This window comes from Delphinapterus leucas, chromosome 10 (genome assembly GCF_059928025.1).
Source record: "Delphinapterus leucas isolate spDelLeu-1000000601 "Yukka" chromosome 10, BTC_Dleu_Yukka2, whole genome shotgun sequence".
NCBI lineage: Eukaryota > Metazoa > Chordata > Mammalia > Artiodactyla > Monodontidae > Delphinapterus > Delphinapterus leucas.
The window spans coordinates 62,010,538-62,031,783 of NC_143138.1; the positions used below are offsets into that span (position 1 = coordinate 62,010,538).

Sequence of the window (21,246 nt, forward strand, 5' to 3'; positions counted from 1 at the left end):
AGTATTTAGATTTTAGAAGCACTTTCTATGAGCTGAGGACAGAATTGATAACTTGTCTGGTCAAGATCGTGGTCGTGGGAACTAGCCAACCCAGCACACTAACTCTCCAGGGGCTCTGGGCCTCTGAATTAGCTCCTTTCCTCTGGCAACTGTACGCCACACAGTTCCCTCGGAGGAAGATATTGATGGGAAATGTTTATTGATTTGGAGGAATGGCACTATTCTTCCAGGAAATTAGGCTGCAACTCTCCCTTCAATCTCCCCATTGTTGACTGTTCAATGTCTGCCTCGAGGGATCCTAGAAGCTCATTATATTACAAAGCTCTTATCTTCTCCTTTGCAAAACAAACTCTCACACCCATATAGGCTGGATCTAATGAATTGTCGAGCCTAATTTTCAGAAAATAAGAGCACTCATTTGTTCAACAACCCTTTACTAAGCTTGTTCCTGTACTGGTGTACATAACTGTCTACTGAAGTCACAACTTTGCATTGAAGCAGGGAACTTAAGATACCTTTGTCCAGCACCATGGCCAAAGGCTGGCAAACAACTGACCCATCTGGGTGACAAGGTTGTCCTCTGACACATCCTTGGCCATGATGACCTATTTGCTGATCTTGAACACCTTGCAATCTCTTTTTGATCTTGGCCCTTTCCCAGGCTGTGTCAAGAATATTCTTTTCCTCTCTTTTCTCCCCATGTATACCTAGAATACCCCATAGGTCTGTGTCTTTAATTTTCTATGGGAAGGTCACGAGGCTGAGGGCAGGGAGGTGGGAGTGGGGGTGGGGGGGAAGTGTTGGGTTCCAGATTTGCCTGCAGGATGCTCTTCCAGCCTGCCTTCTTTCTTGCTCTTTTGGGGCAATGCCCAGTCTTTCCTAGGCCTCACCTCGGGGAGACACCAGGCTAGCCATGGCAGTGTGTTCCATTTCCAGGCCCCTGGCCGAGACATCTCATTCCCTGATGGGGTCACAGATGATGGAGTCTTTCCTGGAGACTGTCAAAGCCATCGGGGCTCTCTGCTGCTGGGTAGGGATGCAAGCCAGCAAGGCCCCCTCCCTAGGAATCCACTGCCTCAAACTCCCAGCCCTGGCTTAGGGCGTGGAGAAGATGGACCCCCAACATTGCCCACTGGTGAGCTTGCCCCTGGAGCCATCGAAGTCTCGGTAAGTTTGTGAACGCTCCAGACTCTTTGGGGCTGCTCTCCGGCTAGAGGCCTCAGGCCAAGAAGCCCTGAGTGTCACCCGTGGAAGGATCCTTTAGACATCACTCTGCCCAGCGCCTCCCATCTACCCCCATTTTACAGACAAGGCAGGTGAGACCCAGAGGGAGAGATTGGGTTTAACTGAGATCAAACAGGTTTTCTGGTTTACTCTGCAGGACGGTGATACAGACTATTTTCCAACTGACATCATTTTTTCCCCCAGAGTCTCTCTGTCCCTACTCACTATCATTGCTTTAGAAATAGGCCTGTTTGCTTCCTGGACGAGTGTGAAAAAAAATGAAAGGTTCTTCTCTTCTTGCCTGTGACTCTGTGAAAACTACCTTGGGCTTGACAATTAAGACTCAGAGAAATCCTGGGAGGGGCCCCGGACAGATCTTAGCAGAAGCAAAGTATCCCTGACTTTAGTTGGAGAAGCAATAACTTGCCAAAATGCACAAATTAGGCAACAGTGACTAACTGGCCAGCACTCTTAATAGAATAATCACAGAGTGTAATGGCAAATCAGGGACTCCTCATTGGATTGGAGCTGTGATTTAATTTAAGCTCTCCCTCCATCTTCAGTAATGACGCTTCTAGTGTATTTTCTTTTTTTCAGTATGCAGTGTGCTGGGCTCAGGAACTAAGAAGGGGCAGTGAGTCGCCGAGGAACTAGCCACAGTGGGAAGCTGTAATAAGCCTAGGCTGAAGGGGTGAGGGGAAGGACCAGAGCCCAGCAAGACCTGCCCCTTTATGTGAGAGGCAGCCTGATGGAAGGTGGCCCAGCCACAGCCCAGCAGGGAAGAAGCCAGCTGGCAGATAGCCAGCTCCTCTCTCCTCCCAGCCTCGGATCTCCTGTCTGTGCCTCCCACTGGCCAAACCTGACCAGAACCAGAGGGTGAGGGTGATGCAGTTTGCTCAGGTCACCCTCCATGGGTACAGAGCAGGGCAGAGATGGTAGAGAGTAGGTCTCCAAGACCTACCAAGAGAATCACCAACCCAAAGTCCTCAAGTCAAAGCCAGCCTTCAGGGTCCTCTTGGAGGTACTTTAACTCTCTAGAAAATGCCTCATTCAGGAAACTGTGTTATTACTCTGTGGATTACCACTTTCCTGGATATTCCAGCGTTGATTCATTTTAGTGAAATTATCTGGCTAGTGCAAGATTAACTCTTTAATCCCTTCCATGTCACATGGACCTGAACATCAGTCACAGCTGTGCCATTTGCCAAGTGAGTCACCTTTAGCAAGTCCCTTAAATTCTTCAAGCCTCCATGTCTCCCCTTATAAAGACCTTATAAAAAGATTTCTAAATGGCTGAAGGGTTAAATGGAACCACAAAGTGCCTTCATTTATATACACATCTGACCAATAACAGCAGTAGATGCTAGAACCTTTTGTTGAGTCCTCAAGGTTGAGAAATTTCTAAACTTTCTTTATATGTACTATATACCTATGAGCTTCACCTACAGCAAATGCTCAATAAATGCTTGTTGAATTTGGATTCTGAATGGTTAGTGCAGTGCTGAGTCAGCTACAATGGGCCTGGGACTCCTCACATCCAGGGTAAGTGTGTGACTAGAGTTAGGGCCCTGGCACAGAATCCAGACAGAACTTCCAATAAAGGCCCAGAGAGAGAGGAGTCAAAAGGATTGTGTCAGAAACTAAGAATTGAACAATCAAGACACAACAAATATTCCCTCAGAAAGAGAGAGACCATGTGGAATAGGAACTGGGTCATATGTTGGGAAGAGAAATGGGCCTCTTAGGAGGGAGGTCAAGGAAGCCTATCATGGAGTAGGAATTCTCTGTAAATGTCATATGCGCAGCCCGGCAGAAGTCCAATAATGACTGCCTGGCCTGATGCACCTGCAACTCCCACTACCCTTTGGTAGAAACCTCAGAGACCCTTGAGGCAGCCCCCTCCCCACCGTGGTGCCCAGGAACCTGTCTTAGGGAAGGACTCTGCAAAGCCTCAGGTGAGGCCAGGTCATCTGTTAGCTACGAACTCAGCCTCTGGTTGCACCCCAGCTCTGTGTCACGCTGTTCCTCACATCTGAGCTCTTACCCCAAGTTCATGGAGCAGCCCCTTTACTCCAAGCATGACTGCAGAGGACCGTAGCTTCACTGGGCAGCTCGCAACCACCCAAGAGAGGCCAATAAGAGGCTGAGTGATCTGTTTTTGCCACTGAAGACTTTAGGGGAATGTCTTGACTCTGTTTGTGTCCCAGCAGGCATCTGATGCAGGACAGAAGACTTACTTGACAGCAGAATACTTGAATGAACCTCTCCGAACCCAAAGGGCAATGAGTGTTGTCAGTATCATGACCTCTGTCCTCGAGGGTAAGTATTGCTCATTGGAACTTCCACTCACTGTGCCATGAGGAGTCCCCATATGAGCAGAAGATGGGATGCCCCAAACCTGTGTCGAAGAGCACCCATCTCTGTGTCCTGAGATACTCCTCATTTTCATGCCCTTGTCCCCATTACCCTTTATCAGTGTGGTTTTTAAAATGTGGATAAATTTTCAAAACAATAGAATCCAGTGAATGAAATGCTCTAGTTCATTTCTTGTTCCAGTTATCACTGGCTTCATATGTATTCACAAAACTGGATTTTAAAAAGTGATCCAGCAGGCACAGAGAATTTCAAGCTACCACTCAGGTATGCAAGAAATTTAACAGTCTTTAATTTTCAAACATGGAAAAATTGTTCCCATGTGTTTCATGGCAGTGACTTTTGTGGTTATAACTTAATTTCTGTCTCAAGCTCGTGCTGAACATTAGAAGGCAGTTTAAGTAAATTAATCCTTCAGTTTAACTAAATCCTTGTCAATTTGGGGTTCCATCAATCAGGTGGGAATCCACTCAGCCTCCCCAGGGATGGATCTAAATTTTAACTGCTTACACCAAGCCACAGGGTGGAGGAAGAGAATGGCCACCTGGCACTCAAGTACCAAAGAGCATGGCTATATCCTTCTCACCCTGAGTATAAGACCTGTCTTCTTATCCAGCCTTTCTTTTGCCTCAGGGCATGGAAAACATGGCCTTAGTCATATCTAGTTATTTGTCTCCTCTGGACAAATTTAAAATGTCCTGAGCTGGAGATTGGAGAAAGGAGTTTGGATGTTGGTGTGTCCCTGAGAAGGGGCCCTGTGTACTCTCCTCCCAGCCCTGGGCTGAATTCTAACTGTAGGGGAGGGCATGGTGGACAACAGACAACAACAACAAAAAATGTTTGAGTGATTTGAAAACAGAGCCAACCTGTACCTTACTTTCTAGGTGAAGCCGGAGGCGGCAAGTCTTAGACAGAGACCCTCATGCCTAGTATGACACAGAAACTGTAGGGTAGCATGGGCCAGTAACATGCCTGGGTAGAGAAGAACTGAGGCAGCCTCAAAGGGTGCCCTGTGGCCCCAGCATGACAGGAGAGTATCTGGATGATCACCTTGTTCCCATTGAAGGCTGCAGAAGGAGATGAGTGAGAGGCAAAGAGGAAACAGCCATCTCCATGGCTCTCCCACCAGCGACAACCAAATGGGAACATTGATGACTCAAGTGAAATACACTTGGCAATGACTTAGGACCAGCTCAACCCTCCACCAACCTTCAGCTCCCCAGAACTCAGACACAACTTCAGATAACGAAGTAGTAGCAGACGTTGAATTAACCAAAACAAAGTCCCCTGGTTGGAGACTTGAAGTATAAATTGAATTCAGTTACGGGAGAGAAAACCCCGTAAGCTACATTCCTTGCGTAACTGAGTTTGTGTTTTGAGAAATGTGTACCTATGCTAGCAACAGCAGTGTTGTTGTTATTTTTGCTCGTGGATAACTGTTTAATAATTACTCATCAGCAGAGCGAGGATTAGAGAGGTGGAGGAGGGAAGGTAGAGAGAAATGCTGGTCTGGAAGATTGAAGGGATGAAATGGAGAAACACAGGGCAGTGACAAGCTGGGACCAGTCAGCGTGGTTGTGTATTTTTCCCAACCAGGTTCAGTTGGTTGGGCACAGGTACAGAGTCATCTCCATGTTGGGTTTATTCAGAGTTGGGGTTTTGCCAGGCAAGTACAATGGAGGGGCGAGAGGGCAAGGGAACTGAGGTGTCTGCAAGGGAGTATAAAGGGGGTGGACATGAAATGTAAGCTGGGTAAGTTGAGAAGCAAAGACATGCATGACCTATGCGATGGATGGTTAAAAAGTGTACGGTCCATGGCTTGGAGGACTGAACGGGGACAGAGGTTGGGTTGCACTTGCTAGACTACAGGGGCTGAAAAAGGAGGAAAAGGGTGAGTGCTGAAGTGGAGATGGGAGGTGTTATAAGGTGTTATAATGGGAGTTATAAGTAATGACAAGGTCTAGAAGCTGGCCATGGGGTTGGGGTCTGAGTCCATGCCCGGCTGACAGCTGTCATTGACCACACCTGTGATGCAGAACTCGAGGAGTCTAAACAGAGGTGCCCACCCTGCTTGACCAGCTTGGCTCGGAAGTATCTGATCTGGGATTGCTGCCCCACGTGGGTGAAGCTTAAGACCCTTCTCTTCGCGATTGTGACAGACCCCTTTGCAGAGCTCACAATCACCCTGTGCATTGTGGTGAACACCATCTTCATGGCCATGGAGCACTACGGCATGAGTCCCACTTTCGAAGCCATGCTTCAGATTGGCAACATTGTGAGTGCCCTGGCAGCCACTGCCTGTGCTGTCAGATCTGTGGGGCTCTGGGTGGGGTAGCAGCATGCCTTCATTCACTGGAGTGTTGATCTTGCTGGCTGAGAGCAGTGTGGGAGATGTGTAGACACTTAGTGCAGGAAGTCAAGTCTGGAGGACCAGGCTGAGCTGCTGGGAATTGTTTTGGGATGAACGAGCACAGAGAAGTGGACAGAGAGAGCCCTGACCTAGGGGCAGCTAGCCTCCCCTTTGCAGAACTTAGGACAGCCACCTGAATTCTCAGCATTGCAGCTGCCACTACCTCGAAATGATGATAAATGCCACTTTCCCATCTAAAGACAACCTATGGACTTGCAAATTTCCTTCCAATTTTATTGCTTTTGTGACTGCAAAACACAGTGTCTGTGGTTTTTCAATGCTGTCATTTAAGTGCAGAAGAGTGGGGGAGGGAGGGGAAGATAATGAGAGAGAGGGAACCTGAGATCATGCTTGCTGTTGTCACAAAAGTGTCAGGGAGTCAGAACTTTTTAAAAAATCTGGTTCAGACAGGACTTTCCTTTAAATTTTCCTCCATAACTTTGTAGTATAATTTTCTTTGAACAACACAAAGTCCATACTGGATTTCCCTACCTGCTGAGTAAAGTGTCAGACTCAGAGGAGAACTGTCCTCAGCCTGTACCCCACAGGAACAGTAATGATAGCCAACTTTATTTGATCACCTACTCAAGACCAGACGTGGCCTCAGATGCTTCTCATGGGTTATCTCATGTTATTGTCACAAAACCCCAATATGGTAGGTACTATTATTATGCCCCTTCACGGATGGAAAAACGGAGGCACAGGAGGTTAACTAATTTGCCCAGGGTGCTAGAGGTGAGTAAGTGACAGCATCAAGATTTGAACCCAGGCCAACTGGCTCTGAAGCTCACACCTCTCAACTCCTGGGTGCTAAACCCCATCACAGGACGTGCTAGTGTGTGTGTGTGTGTGTGCGCGCGCGCGCACATGCACACAAGAAAAGCAGAAGCTGTGAAGGTCAGGGTCCTGCCTCCATGTCCACACCACTGTCCACTCCACTGCAGGTGGCTTACTAGTTCCACCAGGACCATACAGCTCTCTAACTCCTTGTAGGCTGCAGACTTAGGTGGAAGGAGGGGTCCCAGAGGAAATGTGACTGCTCTTCTCCAGAAATCTCCCCCTTTCCCAGAATCCAGGGATGTGAAAATGATGCCAGTAGGTTCTGGGATACTGTGGAGCCAGCATGCCTTACGTTTCAGCAGCACCTAGGCTAAGAAGACACATGCTATGTAAAGTTGATATGAAAAGGGGAAATGGAAAGAGAAGGGAGAGCTTATTGCCAAGAAGTCATCATAGACCCCAAAGGGTCAGATGGAAGAGACCTCTGAGCCCGCACCTTGTTTTACAGTTGGAGAAGTTGAGGCAAGAAAGACCAAAGGCCTTTACCACTGTGACAGAGCCCAGTGCCATTTTTTAAAAAAGAAAGAAAGGCAGGCACTGTGTGGTGCTTATGATGAGTCAGGTGCTTTATAAGTGTTTTCTCAGCGTCACAACGCGCTATGAGGTTATCACCACCCTCGCAGCACAAAAGAGAGCCTTAAGACTCAGAGAGGTTCAGTATCCTGCCCAAGGTAGCACAGGTGGGGAAGGTGGAGCCAGAGGTGACCCAGGCCTCTCTAGGGCACAGGACCTCATCGCCCCACCCCCACACCACGCTGACTTGCCTACAAAGGGCACTCAGTAGATGCTCTTTGCATCTCACAGTTGCCGTCTTGTGGCATCAGTCAAGTCCCTTAAACTCTCAGCCACTTCCTTCTCTGTAAAAGGGATGTAACTACCTCTGTTTCCCAGGCTGGCGAGAAGCTCTGATGAGAACAAATGAGAGAAAAACACCTGACTCTGATCTTTGGTTTCTTCCTTACCTGTCACCCTTCCCTGCTGGTTGTTGTGTGACCCAAGCCTGGCCCTGACCTCTCTCAATGTCAGAATTCTTTCCTGTTTAAGACCATTAAAGATACTCAGAGCTGAAAGAATCTTAGAGACAATGTATTATTATTGTTCTTACTAATAGCTATTATTGATTAATGAAGTACTGTCTGCCAGGACCTTTGCTAAGAATTGCGTATGCATTATCTCACTTAAAGCCCATTATACAGATGAGTAAATTGAGGTAGAGAGGATGCACTCCTTGTCCAAGCTTATACAAGCTAGGAATGGCTGAGTTGACATTTTTCTCTGGGTCTGTGTTGCCCCAGGATCCCTGCTTTTAAACTACTGAACCAGATTGACTTCTCATTTACATAATTATATAATAATTATTATCCTAATGATTATCCACTTACTCCATGTCCAACACCATTCAAACGGAAACACTGAAGCATGGAAACACTAATGTGTATTCCCTGAGCACTGATCCAGAGATTTCTCTCTGCTGCCACACTGAGTGTTCCCATCCCCAATCCGTCAGGAGCCTGCAGATAATATAGAAACAGAATAAAAACGAGGTAAAGGGATTTGCCACTTTATAAACACGACATTTTCCCCCTGCTCTATTTGTCATTGTCACCCGACCCCACAGACCCTGCTGAGATGGATCCCTGTTTCTGTCCGCAGGTCTTTACTGTGTTTTTTACTGCTGAAATGGTCTTCAAAATCATAGCGTTCGATCCCTACTATTACTTCCAGAAGAAGTGGAACATCTTTGATTGCATCATCGTCACAGTGAGCCTGATAGAGCTGGGTGCGGTCAGGAAGGGGAGCCTGACAGTGCTGCGGACCTTCCGTCTGGTAATGTACTCTTTTGGCAACTTGGGGAACCTCCACGTGGACATCCAAGGAGGCTCCCCGCTGGAAACGGACTCTGTCCTTTGGGGACCCCACCAGCCAGCTCCCTCTTCCTCTTCGTTCCCTGTGGGAGGAGGCAGGGCATAGCTCCTGGGAGCCAGAGACGTGGTGCTTTGCACATACTCAAAGTGGGGGTGTGCCCTTTCCTCTCTGGGCCTGGCTCCCCTCATCTGCGCTAAGAGGAGACTTCCTAGCACCCTCTTGTTCTCTTACCAAATAACAGTAAATGATAATCATAGCAACTACTCTTTCTTGAGTTCTGACAATGCATGAAGCACAGAGCTAAACCCTTGACATAACACATCTCATTTTATGCTTACATCACCCTGAGAGAGTTGCTTTTACTATCACCACAGATAGATGAGGGAAACTGAGACAGAGTGGTTAAATGATGGCCCAAAGTCTCCCTGCTGCTGAGTGAGCCTCAGACCTGCATTTCAAAGCCAGGCTGCCTGACTCCAGAGTCCCAGCTCTGATCATCCTCTTGATTCCCTTGGTCCCCAAATCACAGCCCCAATGTCTCACCCACCTCAAAAACTGCCTCCCGTCCTGGCTCTTCTCCCAACTCAGCTCCAGGACGCCTTCTGCAGGATGCGTTCCCTTATTCTTAACAAAAGAGATGTCCCCCTGATGTCTGTGTCTGTAAGGCAAGTCACCCACCTTGTTTTATTTCTTCAAGAATATCGTGGCCCCTGCACTTCATTTTAGAATCAATTTGCCAAGTTACATACCCACCTACACACAAAATTGTTGGGTTTGGGGTTTTTTTTTCTATTAGGACTGCAGTAATTTATAGATCAGTTTGGGAAGAAATATAACCTTTATGTTATGTAGTCTTCTGATCCACAAAAATGGCACACAATCTATTTATTTCAGTCTTTCAATAGTTTTATAATTTCTCCATAAGGGACTTCCTGCATATCTTTTGCTAGATTTATTCCTAGATATTCCCTAGTTCATTACGCTATTTCAAATGAAACCTCTTTTTAAATGTTCTTTTCTGGGGTTTGGGTTGGTTTTTTGTTTGTTTGTTTTGTTTTTTTGCTAGCACTTTGCTATTTAATATTTTTGGATCCAGATAGCTCTGTTATTAATTCTCATGACTTATCTATGCAATCTTTTAAATTTGTTAACAGAATCATATCATATGCAAATGATGAGTTTTGTTTCTTCTTTTCTAATCCTTATACCATTTGGTTCTTTTTATTACATTTCTGTGCTGGTTAGGACATCCAGTACACTGTAGAAAAGATGTGTTAATAGCACACATTTTTGCTGTTTTCCTGATCTCAGAGAAAATGCTTTCAGTATTTCAGCAAGTCTGATATTTGTGGCAGGTTTTTTAAGAAGATTTTTTTTAAAAACTCCTTTATCAGTTTAGGAAGTTCTCTTTTTTGTTTGTTTGTTTTTGTTTTTGTTTTTTTGCGGTACGCGGGCCTCCCACTGTTGTGGCCTCTCCCATTGCGGAGCACAGGCTCCGGACCCGCAGGCTCAGCGGCCATGGCTCACGGGCCCAGCCGATCTGTGGCATGTGGGATCTTCCCGGACCGGGGCACGAACCCGCGTCCCCTGCATCGGCAGGCGGACTCTCAACCACTGCGCCACCAGGGAAGCCCGGAAGTTCTCTTTTGTTAAGAATATTAATCGTGAATGGATGTTTAATTTTATCACACAGTTGTTCTGCATGATTAAGATAATCACATGATTTTCTCTAATCTGTTAAAGCAGTGAATTATACTAATTGATTTTCTAATGTTAAATAAACTTTGCATTCCTGGGATAAACCCAACTTGATCGTGATACACTTTTTATACATTGGAAGATTCAGTTTGCTAATAATTAAAGAAATATTTTGCCTCCATATTGATCAGTAATATTTGGCCTGTAATTTTCCTTACTTGCATTGTCCTTGCTAGGTTTTAGTATCTAGGCATCAAGGTTATGCTAATCTCCATAAAAAGAAGTGAGGAATATTCCTCTTCTTCTACACCCAATCTTTGGGTAAGACTGGAATTATTGTTTCTTGTAAGTTTGGTAGAATTCACTAATTAAGCCATCTGTAAGTCAAGATTTTTCATTACTGATTTAATTTTCTTAGTGGCTGTGAAACTACTCAGATTTTCAATTTCTCAAATTGGTTTTGGTACGTTATTATTTTTCTAAAAAAATTTCCTTCTTATCTAAATTTTTAATTTTATTGACACTAAGTTGTATACGCTATGCTGTTACATTTTAATGCTCCATATCACATGTACTTATGTTATCCTTTTCTTTCTTTAAAAATAGTCATTTGTGCTTTCTTTTATCTATTTTTATTAGTCTCACCAAAGATCGTCAATTTAATGTCTTTTCAAAGAACCATCTATTAGCTTGTCGACACTCTCTACTTCATTGGTGTTTTCTATTTCAATTAATCCTGCATCTTATCTTAATTGCAGCTTACATTCCACATATTTTATTCTTTACTAACTTCTTAGGTTGGAATTTTCAGCCTATTTCCTTTTCCAATATATTCATTGAAGACTTCAATTTCCTTCTAAGAACTGCTTTAATATGTAGATTTTTCCTTATTTTATTTATTTATTTTTAAAATTTATTTATTTATTTTTGGCTGAATTGGGTCTTTGTTGCTATGCGCAGGTTTCCTCTAGTTGCGGCGAGTGGGGGCTACTTTTCGTCGTTGGTGTGCGGGCTTCTTATTGTGGTGGCTTCTCTTGTTGCGGAGCACGGGCTCTAGGCGTGCGGGCTTCAGTAGTTGTGGCTTGTGGGCTCTAGAGCGCAGGCTTAGTAGCTGCAGCGCACAGACTTAGTTGCTCCACAGCCATGTGGGATCCTCCCGGACCAGGGCTCGAGCCCGTGTCCCCTGCATTGGCAGGCGGATTCTTAACCACTGTGCCACCAGGGAAGCCCCAGAATTTTCCTTATTGTTTGGTTCTAAATATTTCCTAATTTCAAATTTGATTTATTCTTTGACTCAAAGGCTAATTAGAAGCATGGTTCTTAACTTTGAAATGTATGTGGTTTTTCTAGTTATCTTTATGCCATTGAGTTCTAGCTTAATTGTATTATACTCAGAAAACATACACTGTATGATTTTAATGCTTTGGAATTTATTGATAACCTCGTTTTGGCTCAGTATAGTGAAAATGTTCCTTATGCACTTGAAAAGAATGCGTCTTCTGCAGTTGTATGGTGCAATACCCTGCATATATATCCATTGGGTAGAGAAAGTTCATTGTGTAGTCCAGATATTCTATATCCCTGCTTATTTTTGCCTGCTTGTTTTAGCAATTACTGAGATGGTAGTGTATAAAAATATCTTTCACTATGATTACGGCATGATGTTTCTCCTTACGGTTCTATCTGGAGGCTGTGTTATTAGATGCATACATATTTTAAGTTATTATATCTTCCCAGTGGAGCGAAACTTTTATCAGTGAGAATTGACCTTGTTCATCCCTAGAAATGCTTTTTGCCTTAAAAGTCTCTTTTGCCTGTAGTAATTAAACAACTCTTTTATTTTAGTTTGGAATTTGCCTGATATATCTCTATCTATCCTTTTACTTCCATCCTTTGCATATCTTTAAGGTTGTTATATGTCTACTGTAAATAGTATGCAGTCAGATTTTGGATTCTTATTCAATCCACTCTTTGTCTTCTAACCAAAGCATTTAGTCTACTTATTTTATTGTGAATACTGATATATTTGGATGTGTGTCTATCATTATATTCTCGGTTTTCTATTTGTTTCCTCTGTTCTAACATTTTTGTTCTCTCTCTTCTTGATTTATTTTGGGCTGTTTGTTTTTCCTTGTTCCATTTTCCTCCTTTATTGGGTTGGAAACTAAATACTCTGTTTCTATTCTTTGAGTGGTTACCTTAGAAATGACAGCGTGTATTGTTAATTTAAAGTCAAAAGTTAGCTAAAATCTTTACTTTTCAGGACAACTTTTTATTCCGGTTACCCCTTCCCAACTTACTATCGTGTTAATTATTTTAATTTTATCTTGTTTTTAAAAGCTATATGACTTAATTGATGATAAATAATTCCAGATTTGTACAAACACTTCTGAAAATTCAGTAGCTTAGCCCAATAAAGGTTTATTCCTCACTCATGTCATAGTCTGATGCAAGCCAGTCAGCTCTAGGTGGGACTCCTTCTAGAAGTGACTGTGCCATATCTGAAGGCCTGTACAACCTTCAAAGCTTGCCTCCTGCTTGTGGAAAGATGGCAAAGTTTACACAGTCAAAGGCTTTTTTAGTCAGGGCTCATGGTTTCTTTTGCAATACAATTCCTTCAAAACTTAGATGGTTTCAGACCTCTGTGTGTGTTATACATCCAGAGTGCTTTCTTTGACAAAGTTCTCAGTTCCGCTTTGTTTCTTTGCTCTCTTGTCCTCCTGCCTCTCTCTGCCTCAAATGGTGGCTACACCATTAATAGCATCTTTGCTAAGATGTGCTTCATTTCATTGAAAAATGTAACTGGTCTTGAACTCATAAAGACTTAATCCCATTGCTCACTCTTTGAGATCTAAAGCAATGTACTTCCCTAAACCTTCAAGACTCTAAACTTCTGGATTATTTTATTTTATTTAAGTATAGTTGATTTGCAATGTTGTGTTAATTTCTGCTGTACAGCAAAGTGACTCAGTTATACATTAAACTTCTGGATTCTATTTCCTTTTATTTCTTATCAATCAACCAAATATTCCCTGAACTCATCTCTTTCTTGTAATGTCTTGACAAACGTAACCAACTACAACTGACACATGATACTAAGGTTCTGTTTTACAGACCCTTTGCCTAGTGCTACTGGTTCATGATCTGCCCCAGAATTATTGCAGACAATCATTTTGCCCCTGCAACACAGATCAACACTTTCCAAGGATTCTTCTATCAGTTTCCTTGTTGTACACCACGGGATCACTAAGCCAGTGCCACATATCCAATGTGTTGAAATGGCTCTCTGCAATGTACCAATTTCTACATTACTCAAGAGAAGTACAACTAGTTGTAATGACAATCTCTAAATCTGTGAGTTAACATAATAGAGGTTTATGTTTACAGCATATTTAGTGCTGGTTGGGAAACTCTCCTGGTTTGTCTGCTCCAAGTAGTGACTCAGTGACTCAGGATGGTGTGATGTCACCACCATCTTCAATGGGTGGCCTCCATGGTGGCCATAGGAGGGGAAGAGAAAGTGCATGATGTTTTATGGCTCTGCCTGAAAGCAGTGTACATTACTTCTGTCTCCATCTCCATTCCATCAGCCAGAACCCAATAATATGACCTCAACTATTTGCAAGTAAAGTGGGAAAACAGTCTTCTTTTGTGTCTGAGAGGAGTAAAAGTGAATGGTGACCATATAGCCAATCTCTGCCCTACCCTGTGAAACTTTACCGTTGTGTCCATTCAATGTTTGTTTAGATTCACTCTCATACTCAGCGCTTCCTTGCCGCTTATCCATTCTTGCACATAATACGTTCCTTCTGGGATCACTTTCTTTCCGTCTGAAATGCATCATTCAGAATTTCTTTCAGTGAGTGCCCTCTGGCAGTAACCTCTCTCAGTTTTATCTAAAATTTGCTGTTCAATTTGCCCTTATCTTTTTTTTTTCTTTTTAATTTGGTTGTGCCGGGTCTTAGTTGCGGCAGGAGGGCTCCTTAGTTGCAGCTCGCTGGCTCCTTGGTTGTGGCATGAGAACTCTTAGTTGTGGCATGCATGTGGGATTTGGTTCCCTGACCAGGGATTGAACCCAGGCCCCCTGCATTGGGAGCACAGAGTCTTAACCACTGCGCCACCAGGGAAGTCCCATGCCCTTGTCTTGAGAGATATTTCTTATGGGATCTTGCCTTAATGGTGGGAGAAATTCCTGTTATACTGTCTACCTTAGGCAGCCCTGGAATGTGTTTCCTGATTGCTGTGCCTCATGAGACCATTAAAACTTATGCTCAGATTCATCAGTTTTGCAAATGTCTTCAGAGAAAAGCTGACTTCAGCAATCTGTTTATATCTCTGAATTCCCGTAGTTATTTAATTTTTGGCTAAAGAATTACTTATTTTATTGACAGATCATTAATGCACTTAAGATTTTATTATCTAGCATTTTTAGTAACTTTTTGTTGGAAAGGGGAACCCAAGGGGGACCCAATATAGTCTACCATATTACTCCATCTTCTGATATTATTCACAAGTTCGAGGCCCATTTCATCACCAAGTGGTGACCTCCTCAGTAGAGGGCAGATGTTAGACTTACCTTGCATTCTATTCCAAAAGTAAAGCATCCTCATTAAAATAAGGTCCAGATTAGATCTAAGGTGAACACAGACCGCCTCCCTCACAAAGAAAAATATGTATGGAGCTTCCTGCATAAGAGGATTAAACCTTGGGACTTATTGCTGTGTTGGGTGATAAAACTGCTGCTACTGTGTCCAGCACAGCATCCCAGCTCCTTGGCCAGTGCCTGGCTCTTAGTAAGGGCTCCATAAATACCCCATGACAGCTGAGCTCACATATTTCTTTCTAACAAATTAGAGAACCACACAAATGTATTTTTTAAATGTTTAGGCATCTTTATGCATGGTGCTTTTGTTCTCCTGTGGGACTTAGCACATTTGGGTTTACAGTGAAGACTTTCTGGGTCTTTGCCTTATCTCTGCAACTAAACCATTAGTTCCATGAGGACAGGAGTCCACAGACTTCTCTCCATATACCTCACAGGCTAGTACACTGCTATGTATGTGCGTGGCTGGTGTCCAAAAAAGTAGGTGGATTGGTTGGTCAATTAAATAAACATATGAATCCCAGGTTCATGAAATCACAGATACTTGCCATTTCAGAGATGGTGGGGGTAAAAGATGTTGTCCACGGCCTCAGGATGAGAAATGCCCCAAGATGATGGGTAGCCTATACCTCTCAAATGCAGTGGGTTGTGCCCTACCTGCAGGAAGCTAGCCTCTCTTCAGGTCAAAGGTGGGCTCTTCTCACACATTTATGAGCTCCATCATACCCCACTCCACCCCATAGAATAGATCTACATCCAGGAGGCTTGTGGCTATAGAACAGAGTACATGTCACACGACCAACACCCCAATATGAGACCCCTGACTTTGCCACAGTCAGTGGAGCACATTAGTAGTACATAGGGACCATATAGAGTTGGTCATATTTTTGAGTAACTGGTGACATACGAAGAAAGGTCTTTGAAAGCAGCTTCCCGGGATCAACCCACGTTGATGGAATGAGCTACCTTGTGCTTTTTCTGTTTCTGGCCAAGACTTGAGATGAAAGGTGATGGAAGCAGCCACCAGGACCTGACACGGTCTCTGTTTCTCTGCAGCTGCGGGTCTTCAAGCTGGCCAAGTCATGGCCGACCTTAAACACGCTCATCAAGATCATCGGCAACTCGGTGGGGGCTCTGGGGAACCTCACCATCATCCTGGCCATCATTGTCTTCGTCTTTGCTCTGGTTGGCAAGCAGCTCCTCGGGGACAACTACCGTGACAACCGGCGCAAAATCTCAGCACCTAACGAAGAATGGCCACGCTGGCACATGCATGACTTCTTCCACTCCTTCCTCATCGTCTTCCGGATCCTCTGTGGAGAGTGGATTGAGAACATGTGGGCCTGCATGGAAGTCGGCCAGAAGTCCATCTGCCTCATCCTTTTCTTGACGGTTATGGTGCTGGGCAACCTGGTGGTGAGTGCATGGGCAATGCAGGAGACTTCCATATTATCCTAGAAAGTCTGACATTGCACATGTCTTGCCCACATTGTACCTCCCTGACTGAAAAGTCTTCACACTTTTCCAAGTTGTGCGGGACACATGAGAAATATCTGTTGGGAAGCAGCTGGAATAAGCCCATATGAAAGAGCAGGAAAGACCTGATGTAGAATCCCAGCTCCACCTCTAGTAAAGTTGGGTGCCCCAGCACAAGAGACAATCCCCCAAGCTTTAATTTCCTTAAAATCAAGAAAATAGTGCTTACTTATGGGCTTACTGGGAGAATTAAATTACAGGAACAACATACACAAATTGCCTAGTGCAGTTTCTGGGCCAAGGCAGGAAGTCAATAAATGGTAGCTGTTAGTTGTTGAAGGAAAATTTCCCTTCCCCATTCTAGGGTTCTCAGAAGGTATTCCTGTCGGGGGTGGGGGGGAGTAGAGTTACATAGGTTCTAGCTAGGAGCAGGAGGGGAGGCACAATGGGACAAGAGGAAGGAGAGGAGCTGGATCCTGGACAATGCCATGACAATAACAAAATCCACTCTCAGGTTTGCGGGGAGCCCCTCTGGAGGCCTTTCTCCCAATTGGCCCCAGCACCCCTTCTCTGGCCCAGTCTGGCTCCTTGGCTTCAGTTGTCTCCACTCCCTCAAGTTCTGGGTGCCTTTGCTCTCCCAGCCTTGACCAGGGTGAGGGGAGGGTGTTATTTTTAGGAACCCCTTTCTTTTTTTTTTTTAATTGAAGTATAGTTGATTTACAATATTGTGTTAGTTTCAGATGTACAGAATAGCGATTTGGTTTTTTTCCATTATAGATGATTACAAGATGTTGAGTATAATTCCATGTGCTATACTGTAAATCTTTGTTGCTTATCTATTTTATATATAGTAGTTTGTATCTGTTAATCTCATACTCCTAATTTATCCCTCTCCCCTACCTTTCCCCTTTGGTAACCATAAGTTTGTTTTCTATGTCTGTGAGTCTGTTTCTGTTTTGTATATAAATTCATTTGTATTATTTTTTAGATTCCACATATAAGTGATATCATATAGTAATTTTCTTTCTCTGTCTGACTTATTTCACTAAGCATTATATTCTCTAGGTCCATCCATGTTGTTGCAAATGGCAGTATTTCATTCTTTTTTATGGCTGAGTAATATTCCATGGTATATATAGACCACATCTTCTTAAGCCAGTCGTCTATTGATGGGCACTTGGGTTGCTTCCATGTCTTGCAGGAGCCCCTTTCTTATTGCCTTGGAAGTCAACCAACTTGAATTCTTTTCCCATAAGAGTTTTACAGATAAGAGAAAGCTAAACCAAGAGAGGGGATGAAAAAACAAATCCAGACTCTTCAAAGTCTTTCCCAACAGGGTCCCTGAGCCAGAGGTGCCTTCTGCCTGCTCTCCCGAGTAGGGGGCTGGACAAAACTCCTTTCTTCCAGGCTGAGTTCCCCATCCCTGCAGTGTCACAGAGGCCCCTGACCCTGAGGCAGGAAGTTTGCCTTTCCGAGCACTTTTATATCCTCGTGCCATTTCCTCTTCACAACCACTCTGACAGGTAGGGGGTCCCGAAGGACACGAAGTTGGAAGCAGAGAGGAGATGTGGCCAGGATACCAGAGTGAGCAATAGAAACCAGGGTATGGCTGATGAGGGTGGTCCTGGGCAGGCCCATGCCTGCTCCTCTCTGTTGTCCCTGAATGTCCCTTTGCTCAGCAGGGGTGACCCTCCTCTATGGTGGGGAATGTACTTCCAAGCCTTGTCCACGTGAAGCAAGTTGCTTGGGGCATCCCCGAGGCTCCTCTCAGTTGCTGTCAGAATGTCTGTTCCCCCAAGAAGGAAAGCATCTTGGGTGGGCAGGGAGAGGCCCCAGTGTGGCTGTCCTGCCACCCAGCTGCTGACCTGGTGGGCCACGGAGGGGGTCAGCTCATCGATTGAGTGATCTTCCTTTCCACGCCTTCTCTCCAGGTGCTTAACCTGTTCATTGCCCTGCTGCTGAACTCCTTCAGCACCGACAACCTCACAGCCCCAGAGGACGACGGGGAGGTGAACAACCTGCAGGTGGCCCTAGCGAGGATCCAGGTGTTAGGCCGGCGCCTCAAGAGGGCCCTTTGCAGCTTCCTCAACTGGCCCTTCTTGCTCCCCCGGCCCAAGGCAGAGCCCCAGCTGGTGGTGAAACTCCCACTCTCCACCTCCAAAGCTGAGAACCACATTACTGCTGACACGGCTGCGGGGAGCCCTGGAGGGCTCCTGGCTCCCGGAGGCCCCAGGGATGACCACAGTGACTTCATCACCAATCCTAACATATGGGTCTCTGTGCCCATTGCCGAGGGCGAGTCTGACCTCGATGACTTGGAGGATGATGGTGAGGAGGATGCTCAGAGCACCCAGCAGGAAGTGATCCCCCAAGGGCAGGTGAGAGTTCTCCCACGGGACAGCCACAGGAAGCAGGGTGGGGACTTAGGGCTGGAGTGACAAGGGGCAGTAGGGAAATTTTGATGAAGAGGTTTTCCAACCTCAGGGCTGGCGCAGCCTTGAAGAGCCCCAGGCAAGCCCGGCATGAGACCCCTTCACATAAGGAGGCACAGGCCATGCCAAGCTTTCTGGAGGAGGTGACATTTAATCAGAGCCTGGAAGAAAGGGTCAGAATTCACCAGGCAAGCAGGGAGCAGGGGCATTGCTTGAGCCCCAGGCCACTTGGAGTTGCTTGAAATTGTCTTTCATATAGCTGCCCCATTTGCTCCACCCAACCCAGGCTCTGTGCAGGAGGTGCTAATAAGATTGCTCTAAGAACAGGATGTTGTCCAAGAGCAAGTCTCGTCTCATCTTCGCCAGCAGCCTAAAAAGTCCTGATCGTTATGTGACTCATTCATCCAGCTTTTCCCGACAGGGGATGTCACAGGGAAATGACACTTGTTCCTTTGGCACCAAAGAATTTGAAGCATATTTTTGGGTAATATATATATTTTTAAATGCTTTGCATACTTCCTTTCTACCTTAAGCTGATAAATCAACCCTCGTTAACCTCTTCTCAACAACTCAGGGCATGCACGTCTCCACAATGTAGGAAGGCAGGGGTCCCTGTGGGACCCGGGGACAGAGCGCTGCTGGCCAGGCCACTAAGTCTGTAGCTCTTCCCTAGCCTCCGTCCCTCGCAGCTGTCCCTGCTCTTGTGTTCCAGCAGCTGCTGTTATCAGCTGTCATATTTTACATGCCTTTGTCTGGGTGACAGCCGAGGGCAGGGCGTCACCATCCCCAGAGTAAAGGACATAAACTCTGTGACGCTGTCTCCACTCAGAGTCATTTTCAATTACTTTGAGGGTTCTTGGGGTCTCCAGAGGGCAAAGTTCACTACCACTCTGACCCCTGGACAAGTGATAATGATCATGGCTAACATCTATGGAGCCAAGCACTGCTTGCAAAGTGCTTCACGAGTATGAACATATTTAGTCATCAAAATAACCAAATGAAGTAGATCTTGCCTTCTCAAGTTTTCAGATGGGAAAAATGAAAATAAGAGAGGTTAAATAACTTGCCTAGTGTCACACAACTTGTAAGTAATGACACCAGATATTACACACAGATCTATCTGGCTGTATGTATGTATGTTCGTTGCATATATTAGGTCCTTGGCTCTGGCAGATGACTCTTCAAAGTTAGAATTGCTTAGCTGAGGGTGGGCCCAGGTACCCAAGTTGGGGCTTTCTCTCACTAGCAGGAGCAGCGGCAACAAGTCGGGAGATATGAGGACCACCTGCCACCCAGGAGCTCAGGTTCTGGAATGTCCTCTGAGGACCTGGCTCCATACCTAGGTGAGAAGTGGAAAGACGAGGCTCCTGCTCAGGGCCCTACAGAGGTAGGTATGTGAGCTTCCTGGAGAGGTTAAACAGCCTGCCGGACAATGACCAGTGGGATGGAGGGGACTGGAGGATAGGGCTGGGCGTGGGGTATTCCAGACTACGCTCAACTGTGGAGGCTCATGTCTCATCTTGGGAATTTTTAAAGTCCTTCCAAGCCTCTGGGCTAATCAGCATGATTTCACAGGGAAGAATGAGGTTCCATAGACTGGGGGCCCGAGGACCTGTTCCTCAACCTCTCTGAGCCTCCGTGTCTCCATCTGGGAAGCTAAGTGGTAATGGCTACTTGGTAGGATTCTTTTGAAGCTTCAATGAGATGCTGCTTGTCAAATGTTTAGCTCCTGCCTGAAATGGAATAAGTGCCCAGAAAATGACAGCCAAGAAAAAAGGAAACAAAAGACAGTGCACAGAGAAAGTTAAGTATCTTTCAGAGCCAGCAGATAAAAGTCAGAGTTGCTGTGGGTGAGGAAGTCTTCCCTGTGACCATCTCCCACCTCCCACCCCCACTTTCTGTTGTCCACACTGTCTTCTCGGGCCAAAAGCAGACGGGTGCCAGGGAGAGGCTATCTGTACTGAGTGCTGTACTGACAGACTTACATAGACTGAGCAGGAAGAAGATCTTATAAGAGGTAAAAATAAACTTGGTGGTTTCATTACAAATCTTTAAAGAAAACAAGCTACATTGAAAGAGGTATCTCTAGAGATTTAGCATCTGTAATAGCACTGTATTAAGTGCAAGAAGTTAACTTGACACCTAGCCACTGAGTGCCGATGGTGACAGGCACCGGGTAAGCAAAGATAAGGAAGACATAATTCATCCCAAAGTTATCAAGCCCATCAGCTTGAGGAGTGCCAGCCACTGGCTGTGTGCCTCTGGGCAAGGCTGACCCAGCGGGGTGAGAGAAGAGGGTGGGATGAGAAGGGATTTGAGGGCTC

General features: G+C 45.3%; 1 protein-coding gene across 1 annotated transcript in view; it reads left to right on the top strand.

Moving 5' to 3' along the window:
* SCN10A (sodium voltage-gated channel alpha subunit 10) overlaps positions 1-21,246 on the top strand; it is an 81,427-nt gene that overhangs the window by 36,292 nt on the left and 23,889 nt on the right. The window contains exons 11-17 of the mRNA XM_022563630.2: positions 874-1,167; positions 3,435-3,543; positions 5,634-5,872; positions 8,501-8,674; positions 16,071-16,430; positions 18,422-18,868; positions 20,169-20,309. Of these exons, the coding sequence (XP_022419338.1) occupies positions 874-1,167; positions 3,435-3,543; positions 5,634-5,872; positions 8,501-8,674; positions 16,071-16,430; positions 18,422-18,868; positions 20,169-20,309 (1,764 nt within the window). The remainder of the gene's footprint in view (positions 1-873; positions 1,168-3,434; positions 3,544-5,633; positions 5,873-8,500; positions 8,675-16,070; positions 16,431-18,421; positions 18,869-20,168; positions 20,310-21,246) is intronic.